Below are 12,500 nucleotides of genomic sequence, written 5' to 3'. Positions count from 1 at the left end.
TTGATGAGACAAATCACAGTTATTGTACAGCACTTTCTTTTCCTTTTTTCTTTTTTTTAGAGGCTTTCATGACAACTCGGAAGCTAGCGTGTGTGTGTGTGTGTGTATGTGTGTGTGTGTGTGTGTGTGTGTGTGTGTATGTGATGTCATCATCGAGTTCCCTTCGCAGTAATATGTCGTCTCTGGAATCTGAACTGTCCTGGAATAATTCTCCACACGATGAAGTTTATGTAGTTTTACCAACCAACAGGCACGTATAAAGAAAAGGAAGCTGCTATTTTAATATTATCTGTCCTGCACGTCTGAATCGTCGCATGTTCACGCAGAAGGTCAATGGTTCGCCTGAGATAGGCACAGGCTCCCCGTGACCCGAGGTAGTTTGGATAAGTGGTAGAAAATGAATGAATGTATAGTCTATAATTACTTTATCCAATTCTTCCTTCAAACGTTATTCCACAACTCCTACTTACCTCAAATTACTGTCACTGTTTAATTCCAGAACCTGCCAAGCGTTCTTATAAAGGTGTCTCATGACTGTTTCGAAGCTCTTACGATACACGTTGCGGTGGATTTACGTGCACATAAACAAGAGACGTATCGTACGATCGTGGGATTTAATGGGGTTTTAGTAACCTTTAATGCAACACCGTGGGAAAAATCAGTCTAATCTAACACCCTTACAAGATAACAGACTATTACTGAGTCAGGTTTAAACCTCAGATAAGCCATTTCCTAAAGCTAAAACACCGCTTGCTGCCTTGTGACTCATGTGAAGGTAGAAGACTTTCGTGCTGGTCAACATGAACACAAACACCGGTGGTGGGAACTGAGAGCTCTCAGGAGAAAGTTAGAAGGAATGGAGAATCGACAAACTGAAAACTTGGACTCTGATATATCCCTTAGTAGATAGACAGGTTTCAGTGTCTCTCCACAGATGACATGCTGTTTAGTTAACACCGACATGCGTCCCACTTCAAGGCTGCGGTTTAAGCCTGATATTGTTTCTATTTCAGCACTAGAAATGTTTGAAATCTCAAAGACATACAAGTTTAGATGGATTAAAAACTTTTAAAAAATTCTGATGAATCATACACCCTGGTGTTGGGTGGCAAGTCTGCCTGAAATGCTGAAATGTGCCTGCTAATTAACCCTTTAGATATTTATAGTCGGGGGGCACGGTGGCTTAGCGGTTAGCACGTTCACCTCTCACCTCCAGGGTCGGGGGTTCGATTCCCACCTCCGCCTTGTGTGTGTGGAGTTTGCATGTTCTCCCCGTGCCTCGGGGGTTTCCTCCGGGTACTCCAGTTTCCTCCCCCGGTCCAAAGACATGCATGGTAGGTTGATTGGCATCTCTGGAAAATTGTCCGTAGTGTGTGTGTGTGTGTGTGTGTGAATGAGAGTGTGTGTGCCCTGTGATGGGTTGGCACTCCGTCCAGGGTGTATCCTGCCTCGATGCCCGATGACGCCTGAGATAGGCACAGGCTCCCCGTGACCCGAGACGTTCGGATAAGCGGTAGAAGATGAATGAATGAATATTTATAGTCGTTAGCTGTTCTCTGAAATCAAGAGTTATGGGTAGAAATTAATTGTAGAAACATAGTGAAAATTTTTTATTGAATTTATGTCAAATGTTGCTGGCTGACGTTCATGGAACGAGTAGGAATGACTAGCAGCTATAATAATAAAAAAAATCATGCATCGTACAGTAAACATCTCGGTGGTTAATAGAATATCGGACGTGTATCTCGGATATCGGGTTAACTCGAAAACCCCAAAAAATAAAATCCGATCCGGCCAAAAAACATGAGCTCTCCTGCTTCTCGAGGAAGTTAACAAGTACCCTTCTTCACTTGCGATTTCTCTCAGTGCCTCCGTACGTCCTTTTGAAGAACTTTTTCTTTAATCATTGATGAAGTATGAAGTGATGGAGGGTTACATCAAAGGAAGGACTCCTTTGGTCTTCTGCCTGTATATAAGATGGTAGCTTTATGACTTTTTAGTGACTCCGTGTCAAGGTGCCTCTACTCTGGCCGGCCGAAAAGAAAAGTCAGAAAAGTTATGAGGTGGTCAGTGGGAAAGGTATGGATGTGAAGTAAACGATTATAACAGATTTTAGCAAATCTACGTGGCTTCGTCTTTAAGTTAGTCATTATGGAATCTTGTTTATTGCTCTGTCTCACATTTGGGGTCACTCGGAGTCACCGAGTCTGACGCGAGGTTCACTTTCACATCGCGCGTTGATGTTATATTCCGTCTCCTCCTGCAGGCTGGGGGAAGTTCGCCAGGCTCACTCGTGCTCTGACCAACAGCCGGAGCACCAACCAGCAGCTGACACCTATGAGCAAGCCTGACGTCACCTCCCACAAAACCTCCCGACTCGCAGAGGTGAGCGCTCGTGCACACGACACGGAGAGACGGCAGCACAAAAACGAGTTAATCCTGTCGAGATCAAATGCCAGAACTCGCCTTGACCGAGATCTTTTAGTCCTCGACACATACGGTAGATTACGTCCGTGCCGAGATCCGTTTAGGTCCATAAAAGTATCTGCCAACGAAATGATGCTAGTAAATCAAAGTAGTCGTACGTAAAGAATCCGTGTCGCTTATGACCCGTCATAACAAGGATTGTGCCGTCGTCTTACGTCCTCGCACAAAAACAAAGTTACAAGGACAAAGTTGTAACAAAACCACAGACACTCAAAGACATACACATACACACAAGGACATTACTGTAACCGTATCGTATACTTTCCCCGGCTCGGAGTTCGCCTACACCATTCCCGTCTCCCGAGCCTCGCTAGCAGATGAATAATTTACGCTTTGTCCCTGTTTCTCTCTGTGACCAAATAACCGGTGACTTTCCGATGCGTGTGGGTGGTGTGGTGTTATCTTTCAGACCCTTTAATCAGGGCTTGTGATGTTTAGCGCTTATTAAGACGCTATAATATTTTGTCTCGTATTGACGACGAGTAGGTTTACGATTCCTCTGGTGTGTCACAACTGTCTGATGCTTACACTTCATAACACATGCTTCTCCTACACTCCTCCATCTGTTTGTTCCGTCCGTGTTTTTTTTTTTTTTGCCTTTATCTTTTTGATAATTTTTCTGTGTTCATCTTAAGAATCCTATATGCTCTCAGGTGCTTCAGCTTGGCTCTGAAATCCTGCCCCAGTACAAGCAGGAAGCTCCAAAGACACCGCCTCACATCATCCTACACTACTGCACCTTCAAGACCACGTGGGACTGGGTGATCCTCATCCTCACCTTCTACACGGCCATCATGGTGCCCTACAACGTCTCCTTCAAGACCAAGCAGAACAACGTCACCTGGTTGGTGCTGGACAGCGTCGTGGACGTCATCTTCCTGGTGGACATCGTGCTCAACTTCCACACCACTTTTGTCGGCCCGGGAGGCGAGGTCATCTCCGATCCCAAGCTGATCCGGATGAACTATCTCAAGACCTGGTTTGTGATAGACCTGCTCTCCTGCCTGCCTTACGACATCATCAATGCTTTCGAGAACGTGGATGAGGTCAGTATCTGTAGGTCGATTCTCAAGGTGGTCCGTAGTTTTTAACATGGTATGTCGAACCCTTAAGCGATGCCTTGCTGCATAACGATCTTCTCAAAACACGACAATTTTAAGGTCATCGGGATTTCTCTCAGATTCTCTCCATCACCATTCTGGAGAGATACGCAGTCCAAACGATTTGAGCAGGAGATCAGGAGATCAGCAGAACCATATCGTGATCAAAGTAACCGAGATCACTCGGATTTGTTTCCCCGATTCTTGAAGCTTCTTGACCTCGATCTGCATGAATTCACGCTGCCACCCGATTGGCTGATCGGATAATCGTACGAATTTGCAGGTATACAGGTTCCTCTGTGTAAATATTTTAGGTGCACACCGAAATCTTGACAATTCATGTACGCTAGATGAAGCGGACTAACAGCGGAAATTTTCCTCCAGACCTCGTTGAAGTGCCTCACAGATATTAGATTCCGGAGCATAAGTGCTGTTCAGGAGCCTTCATGAGGATCCTGTCTTAAAGGATTAAACCACAAGTCTTGTTGCTTTGATTCACTGATATTAGTTTTTCTTAGTGTTCTGGGTGACTAAAAATCCTCACATAAGCCTCAGAGCTAAAGCTCTTTTAGTCCTCATCTTTCCCCTTAACAACAAGCCCAGCATCCACAGATCATGACCTTTCTGTAGCTGTAGGCGATCGCTCCCATGGCGTAGCTTTAGCCGTAGCGCTTGTCAGCGTGGGCATTAGTTAAAGACACTGTAAAATGTAAGTTCAAAAATTAACACACTACAACAAAATGTTCCTTCATTATCCCAAGTAACATGGCTTAGATAAAAAAAAACCCAAACACGCATTTTATTATTAATGTTGGTTTTGCGGGGGGGGGCACGGTGGCTTAGCGGTTAGCATGTTCGCCTCACACCTCCGGGGTCGGGGGTTCGATTCCCACCTCCGCCTTGTGTGTGTGGAGTTTGCATGTTCTCCCCGTGCCTCGGGGGTTTCCTCCAGGTACTCCGGTTTCCTCCCTCGGTCCAAAGACATGCATGGTAGGTTGATTGGCATGTCTGGAAAATTGTCCGTAGTGTGTGAGTGTGTGAGTGAATGTGAGTGTGTGTGTGCCCTGCGATGGGTTGGCACTCCGTCCAGGGTGTATCCTGCCTCGATGCCCGATGACCCCTGAGATAGACACAGGCTCCCCGTGACCCGAGAAGTTCGGATAAGCGGTAGAAGATGAATGAATGAATGTTGGTTTTGCGACCTCAAGCTTCGTGCCCTAAGCTCTTACTAAAAGGATTACATTTAAAAAAAAAAAAAAGCTGATTCCTCAGGGAGAAAAATTTCACATTGGTAAAAAATTCTACAAGGCTAAAGGCTAATCGCTACATTACTATAAATCGGTGTAACAATGCCTGGAAGGTTGAATTAAAACCACAGAGATTCTCGAGATCTTTAACCCTTTAATCGCAAATACACTTGGATTTGTTTTATGTTTCATTTACTGTGAATAAACGCGGACTCTTTTCATCACATGGAGTATTAGCGGGTCTTAGCGATCGTTAGCGACACCGGCTTTACCCGAACTTAATATGAAAACTACTCGCTTATGGTGAATTTTGTGTTTTCGTCCCCGAGAATCTGTCTGCGAGATATTTCAGTCGTTTATCTTTAAAGACTCTCCTTAGCGCCTTGATCGATGGAATTATTTTATCGGCACAAACCGAGCTATAAATCTCGCCGGTCTTGTTGTCGGAGTAATGAACTGTGTGGCTTCCAGCAGACAAAACCAAAAAAGACGTCTGTAGAAACGTACAGAAGATACAGAAAGTCTTGATTTCCAAAGCAATGAATCGGAGCATTTTAAATAATATATATGGCTCCACTTTTATTGTGTGTTTTTTTTATTTATTTATTTATTTTATTTACATCACGGTTTAGTTCCTTCACCTGCTGATGCAGTGTCTGAATAAGGAATCGAGACCGTGTGTCCTGCTGTTGTAGGAAAAGAATCAATCACAGTGTGGTGTGATGAAGTGGACTAGGCCGGAACCAGACGGAAGATGATCGATTGACGCTAACAGCACAACCTGATTTAAAGTTATTATTTCCACCGGTTTTTTAATTTATTGACGAATGACATACGTCGGGGGGTCACGGTGGCTTAGTGGTTAGCACGTTCGCCTCACGCCTCCATGGTTGGGGGTTCGATTCCCGCCTCCACCTTGTGTGTGTGGACTTTGCATGTTCTCCCCGTGCCTCGGGGGTTTCCTCCGGGTACTCCGGTTTCCTCCCCCGGTCCAGAGACATGCATGGTAGGTTGATTGGCATCTCTGGAAAATTGTCCGTAGTGTGTGTGTGTGTGTGTGAGTGTGAGTGAATGAGAGTGTGTGTGCCCTGCGATGGGTTGGCACTCCGTCCAGGGTGTATCCTGCCTCGATGCCCGATGACGCCTGAGATAGGCACAGGCTCCCCGTGACCCGAGAAGTTCGGATAAGCGGTAGGGAATGAATGAATGTCATGAAGCAGGTAAACATCTAGGGACGAGCAAACATGAAACATCCATCGTTCGTGATCTTCATAATGTTCTTCAGGGCAGCTGTTACTAAAAATCACAAAACTCCTGTATCCCGAAGATGTTACTTCAGCAACGATAAGAAAAAAACAGAATGAAAAATAAAAAAAGTAAATGATACGAATGTCAGCGCTGTCATGTAGGATGAATTAAAAACATGCAGCTCCTGCCTTTATTTCCTATAATTAGTTTTTTTTTTTAATTCTCCGTGAACGCTTGGTAAAAAGCTCGGCTATTAAAGCGCTTCTTAAAGACACGATTGCAATCAGAAGAGAGATGGTTACAGAATGACCCAGACGCTATCTCTGCGGCGTACTGACAAGTATTCAAATTTGCACCTACTGTGGTTCTTAAATGGAGTAAATCTGCTGCTCGCTTCATCCTTAAGGGTGCGCAAACTTCTGCAATTCCACTTTACCTTTTTATTCAAATTAAAAAAACTCTTTTGCGGAACTGAGCTGTGGACGGGAAGCGCGAATCATGAGTCGAGTATAATTACACTTCCTCCTACATCCTTTCTTCCAGGGCATCAGCAGTTTGTTCAGCTCACTAAAGGTGGTGCGTCTGCTGCGTTTGGGTCGCGTGGCTCGAAAGCTGGACCACTATCTGGAATACGGTGCGGCCGTGCTGGTCCTGCTGGTGTGCGTGTTCGGTATGGTGGCCCACTGGCTCGCCTGTATCTGGTACAGCATTGGAGATTACGAGGTCATTGACAAGCTCACTAACACCATCAAGACGGACAGCTGGCTCTACCAGTTAGCCGCCACCACCGGCTCGCCGTACCGCTACAACGTCAGCGGCTCTGGCCAGTGGGAGGGCGGCCCTGGGAAACACACGCTCTACATCACGTCCCTGTACTTCACCATGACGAGTCTGACGACCATCGGATTCGGGAACATCGCTCCCACCACCGACGGGGAGAAGATCTTCTCCGTGGCCATGATGATGGGAGGATGTGAGTGTGCACCTCTGTTTACTTCTCCTGCTCTACATGTTCCTATATCAAAGGTATGAAACATTCCTAAACACTTCTACAGTAAGACGTTACTATAGAAACGTATTAGGATGTTCCAGAAAATTAAATTAAACGAACACCTTCTGACCAATCAGAATCGAGATCCCAGCCGAGCCGCGGTATTCTATTTGAAACCGAGACATTTCTATTAGTCCGTCTTTTACTTCCGCGGCTACGAGGCATCGAGGTGCCTTTTAATTCTCGGATCAGATCGATGTACTCCGTACCGTCGGCCGTCTCCTTCTCTTTCTGTTTTCCGTACCCACGACCCGTCAGATCCCACAGTCCCGATCGATCGTGGCGTTTAATTCGATCGGCGGCCGAGGGAAGAGAACGGGACGGTGTGCTGAGTCAGCAAATCCCAGTTTACTCACATTACCGAGCCATTTATAAAGCCACGCATTTCTCATCCCACAGCATCGCATTGAGCTGCAGACATTTTTAGCCGGAGTTTATTAGATTTTGTAACATGCTGCGAGTGCAGGCTTCGTCACGCGAGCTCACAAACTATTACATTACTAGGATGAAATCTGTACTAAAATGTCTGCATACGTTTACGGAAAAAAAAACACTTAGCGACGGCACGGTGCCGAGATGTGATCGTGTTCGTCTGGACGGTTATTTATATACTGTATAAAGTACTTACATTAAACCCTTATGTGTTCGAATTTGACCAAACAAGGACAGGATGTTCAGCACAGTTCAGCACAAGCCCAGCCATTTTTAGGGTCATGACCGAGGACAATGTCCCGTCCAGAGACGAGCTGTTTCGTGTTGAGGTTTTGTTCAAACCGACCATCGAAAATACCCTCTCTAATGAATATGTTTTTTTTTTCATTGGTTGTTGCGTTAAATCTTACCCAGATACAATAGTGCTATTTTCTGATTGGCTGTTGTGTAGCACTTTTTTTGATTGGCTGATAAGTGTCATGCTCGACTAAGAACTCCAGTGGAGACCCACCTGATTCCTGCCCGTTTCAATAGAGACAGCGGTGCGGACTGATACGTTTTGGACGCTGCGGCATATATATATATATAAAAATATGATAAATAGTCAAAAAGTTTTTCTGCGTGAGAAATACGATGTGTGGCGGGAGAGCGTGAGAAAAGACCGACATGAGGGACTGTCACTCTCAATGCGTGACACTCGACAGCCCTGGTTTTGTTTTATAGGAATGATATTAATGAACAGATGATGATGCTGTGGTCTGGTTGCTGAGTAAATATTACATTCTGATGTAAGACTTTTTACTCTTCCTCTTCCTCTTCCTACTTCTGCGTTAATAATCCATCCAGCCTCAGCTCTCTGTTTCCTAACATAGAAACGCCACATCTCGTTGGTTATGATGTATTTCCTGTTTTTTGTTCACATGTATTTACTTTTTATTCTGTAAGAGAAAGATGATTATAGCTGCTCTAGGGTAAGTGTAACGTGTTTCACGGATGTTCCGATACCTTAAATGCGTCTGTAAACGGATAAAAAGTATGACACGTTGCACATAACAACTCACTCGTATTGGCGTATCGCTAATTTTTTTTTCGCTAATAGGTATTAAACATATGGAGTGTTAAAGGAAGAGAACATCAACACACTTCGTCCTGATTAACACACAGCACGTGTTGGAGGAGACTAAAAGTTCATCTTTAATCTTGGTTCATGGTTAGTTTATGACCACGGCATATAGTTAGCAAGTGAAGGTGTTTCTCGCACTAACACCATCCGGAGATGAAAAAATAAATAATATCTGTTCGGTTGTCGTCCCTTTTCTCTGAGGACGACAGAGGGGAGTCAATACTTTATGCATAACATCAGGTCGGCTTTAGTGAAGTTTCCGTGGACCGCCGGATCGCTTCCAAACACACAGAGCTGTACGGAGTTTTAAAGCATCTTTAAGCGACGCAGTATAAATTGCTGTCGCTATCGTCCCCCTGCAGCTGTTTATTCTCTGTCAGGACGACGAGGTCCTTTTAGACCTCATTATCAGCTGCTGCTGTTTAGACAAATTCCCTACAGAGTGACTCTGTGTCCTCCTAATGGCTTTCCCACTCATCATTTCCACTCAACAAGTACAGCCTGTCATTAACTTCACACCAAACAATATCCCCTGAACACCGAAACGACGGTCTGCACACACACACACACACACACACACACACACACACACACACACACACACACACACATCTACTCGTCAGCACACGCCATACTCTTTCTGACATTGGTGAATATTTCCGGGAACGATTGTCTCGCTGCTGAAAAAAAATTATTCTAATTAATAAACCAACTCATACTTGTGTGTGTGTGTGTGTGCGTGTGTGTGTGTGTGTGCGTGCGTGTGTGTGTGTTATATAAGTTTCTGCCTCGTTTCAATGCGGTAACAGAAACTCTTTTGGAATGTATCACAATGCTTTAGGCTCTGTTGAGTCTTTATAAACACTGCAGATTGTGTGTAATTTGGCGTACGGAAGACAATTACATGGCCTCGGGATCGAGCAGACATCGAGTCTCCTGTGTCAGGTTTCTCAGACATATTAAAAAATTAACACAAATTTAGTGAATTTGCAAATCCACCTGCGTGCAGCTTCTTATGTTGCCTGTGAGAAGGTTTGAGATCGTCTCAGTCGCAGGATTCTTCTAACACATTCTGACTAACTGCATCCTGGATGATTATTTAGCACTGGAACCTGAACTGAGGCCACGCCTCCTTCACTGGGACTGATTTATACAGAGGACACGCCTCCTTCACTGGGACTGACTTATACAGAGGCCACACCTCCTTCACTGGGACTGACATACAGAGGCCACGCCTCCTTCACTGGGACTGACTTATACAGAGGCCGCACCTCCTTCACTGGGACTGACTTATACAGAGGCCACGCCTCCTTCACTGGGACTGACATACAGAGGCCACGCCTCCTTCACTGGGACTGACTTATACAGAGGCCACACCTCCTTCACTGGGACTGACTTATACAGAGGCCACGCCTCCTTCACTGGGACTGATTTATACAGAGGACACGCCTCCTTCACTGGGACTGACTTATACAGAGGCCGCACCTCCTTCACTGGGACTGACTTATACAGAGGCCACGCCTCCTTCACTGGGACTGACATACAGAGGCCATGCCTCCTTCACTGGGACTGACTTATACAGAGGCCACACCTCCTTCACTGGGACTGACTTATACAGAGGCCACGCCTCCTTCACTGGGACTGACTTATACAGAGGACACGCCTCCTTCACTGGGACTGACTTATACAGAGGCCACACCTCCTTCACTGGGACTGACTTATACAGAGGCCATGCCTCCTTCACTGGGACTGACTTATACAGAGGCCACGCCTCCTTCACTGAGACTGACTTATACAGAGGCCACGCCTCCTTCACTGGGACGGACTTATACAGAGGCCACGCCTCCTTCACTGGGACTGACTTATACAGAGGCCACGCCTCCTTCACTGGGACTGACTTATACAGAGGCCACGCCTCCTTCACTGGGACTGACTTATACAGAGGCCACGCCTCCTTCACTGGGACTGACTTATACAGAGGCCACGCCTCCTTCACTGGGACTGACTTATACAGAGGCCACGCCTCCTTCACTGGGACTGACTATACAGAGGCCACGCCTCCTTCACTAGGACTGACTATACAGAGGCCACGCCTCCTTCACTGGGACTGACTTATACAGAGGCCACACCTCCTTCACTGGGACTGACTTATACAGAGGCCACGCCTCCTTCACTGGGACTGACTATACAGAGGCCACGCCTCCTTCACTGGGACTGACTATACAGAGGCCACGCCTCCTTCACTGGGACTGACTATACAGAGGCCACGCCTCCTTCACTGGGACTGACTATACAGAGGCCACGCCTCCTTCAGGTTTTTGGTTCCTGGATTGCACACAGCTACATGCTGAGTGTTTTTGCCTCTCTGGAGGGTAACTGGGTGTGTTATTTTGGGGATAAGTTGTACATTTGTGTTGTTGTTGCTGTTGGTTTGTGTTATTAAACCCAGCTGCTGCTGCTCATTGCACATCTCCTACAGCGCTTCACATTTTTTATCGTCAAACATACAGTTTTCCTTTCATTAGACAAAAGCATGAAAGGCATAAAAAAGTGTGTGGAGGTATTTTACAAAGCAAACCGTCAGCTTTCGGACTGACTCTAATGTGATTCCTTTGCTTTGGACCATCCATTACGTGCAGTAATAAAATAAAAGCTGTATTTGTTGGACTAAAATGATCCCACAGTGCTGAGCACAACACAGGTGTGTATCTGTGATAAAAAACCCATGTATTACTGACCTACAACAGCACATCCAGAGGTGATTTATTCTTAATTTAACTAAGACTAACACACAATAGTGTTTACCTGAAAGAACAGAAAAGACTAAACGGATTCCTGCCTTTCAGACGAACAGTAAAACTTTTGTTATTAACGACTAATGTGTGGATTAATAAGGAGCAGGTGTAAATAATGATCACGAGGAGCCTGGAGTTTGTGTGTGTGTGTGTGTGTGTGTGTGTGTGTGTGTGTACAGTAGGTGTGTGTGTGTGTGTGTGTGTACAGTAGGTGTGTGTATGTGTGTGTGTGTGTACAGTAGGTGTGTGTATGTGTGTGTGTGTGTGTGTGTGTGTGTGTGTGTGTGTACAGTAGGTGTGTGTGTGTGTGTGTGTACAGTAGGTGTGTGTGTGAGTGTGTGTGTGTGTGTATATGCATGTGTGTGCGTGTGTACAGTAGGTGTGTGTGTTTTGTGTGTGTGTGTGTGTGTGTGTGTGTACAGTAGGTGTGTGTACGGTAGGGGTGTGTGTGTGTGTGTGTGTGTGTGTGTGCATGTGTGTGTGTACAGTAGGTGTGTGTGTGTGTGTATGCATGTGTGTGTGTGTACAGTAGGTGTGTGTGTATATGTGTGTGTGTGTGTGTGTATGCGTGTGTGTGTGTACAGTAGGTGTGTGTAGGTGTGTTTTTTAATTATCTCTTTCTTCGGTTTTTATGTCACAAGTTGTGCCGGAGAGTTTGCAGAACTATTTCAGATGAGGTTGCTATGGAGAAGAGCAGCATGGTGAAGATGATGATGATGGTGATGATTATGATTAAAGCAAGGCAGAAATCTTTCCCATGGAGATGAAGTTTGAACTGTTGCGCATTCCTTCAGATAAGGTCGAAAATGCTTTCGGCACGAGTCACGTCTTTCCGTCTGTCTCAGCAGAATGTGTCAGGAATTACACGAGGGATGTGTCAGGAATTACACGAGGGATGTGTCAGTAATTACACGAGGGATGTGTCAGGAATTACACGAGGAATGTGTCAGGAATTACACGAGGAATGTGTCAGGAATTACACGAGGAATGTGTCAGGAATTACACGAGGGATGTGTC

The 12,500-nt window shown here is 45.5% G+C and overlaps 1 protein-coding gene across 7 annotated transcripts in view; it reads left to right on the top strand.

Annotated features, from left to right (window-relative positions):
• The window catches only part of kcnh5b (potassium voltage-gated channel, subfamily H (eag-related), member 5b), a 45,973-nt gene that overhangs the window by 19,318 nt on the left and 14,155 nt on the right, over positions 1–12,500 (top strand). For 6 of the 7 annotated variants that reach the window (XM_027166438.2, XM_047813032.1, XM_047813029.1 and 3 more), the window contains 3 exons: positions 2,267–2,385; positions 3,123–3,533; positions 6,626–7,055. In XM_027166438.2, coding sequence (XP_027022239.1) covers positions 2,267–2,385; positions 3,123–3,533; positions 6,626–7,055 — 960 coding nt within the window. The remainder of the gene's footprint in view (positions 1–2,266; positions 2,386–3,122; positions 3,534–6,625; positions 7,056–12,500) is intronic. The other variant, XM_047813031.1, reaches the window with a different exon arrangement.

Source organism: Tachysurus fulvidraco, chromosome 4 (genome assembly GCF_022655615.1).
Source record: "Tachysurus fulvidraco isolate hzauxx_2018 chromosome 4, HZAU_PFXX_2.0, whole genome shotgun sequence".
NCBI lineage: Eukaryota > Metazoa > Chordata > Actinopteri > Siluriformes > Bagridae > Tachysurus > Tachysurus fulvidraco.
This window is presented reverse-complemented; position numbering and strand designations above follow the sequence as displayed.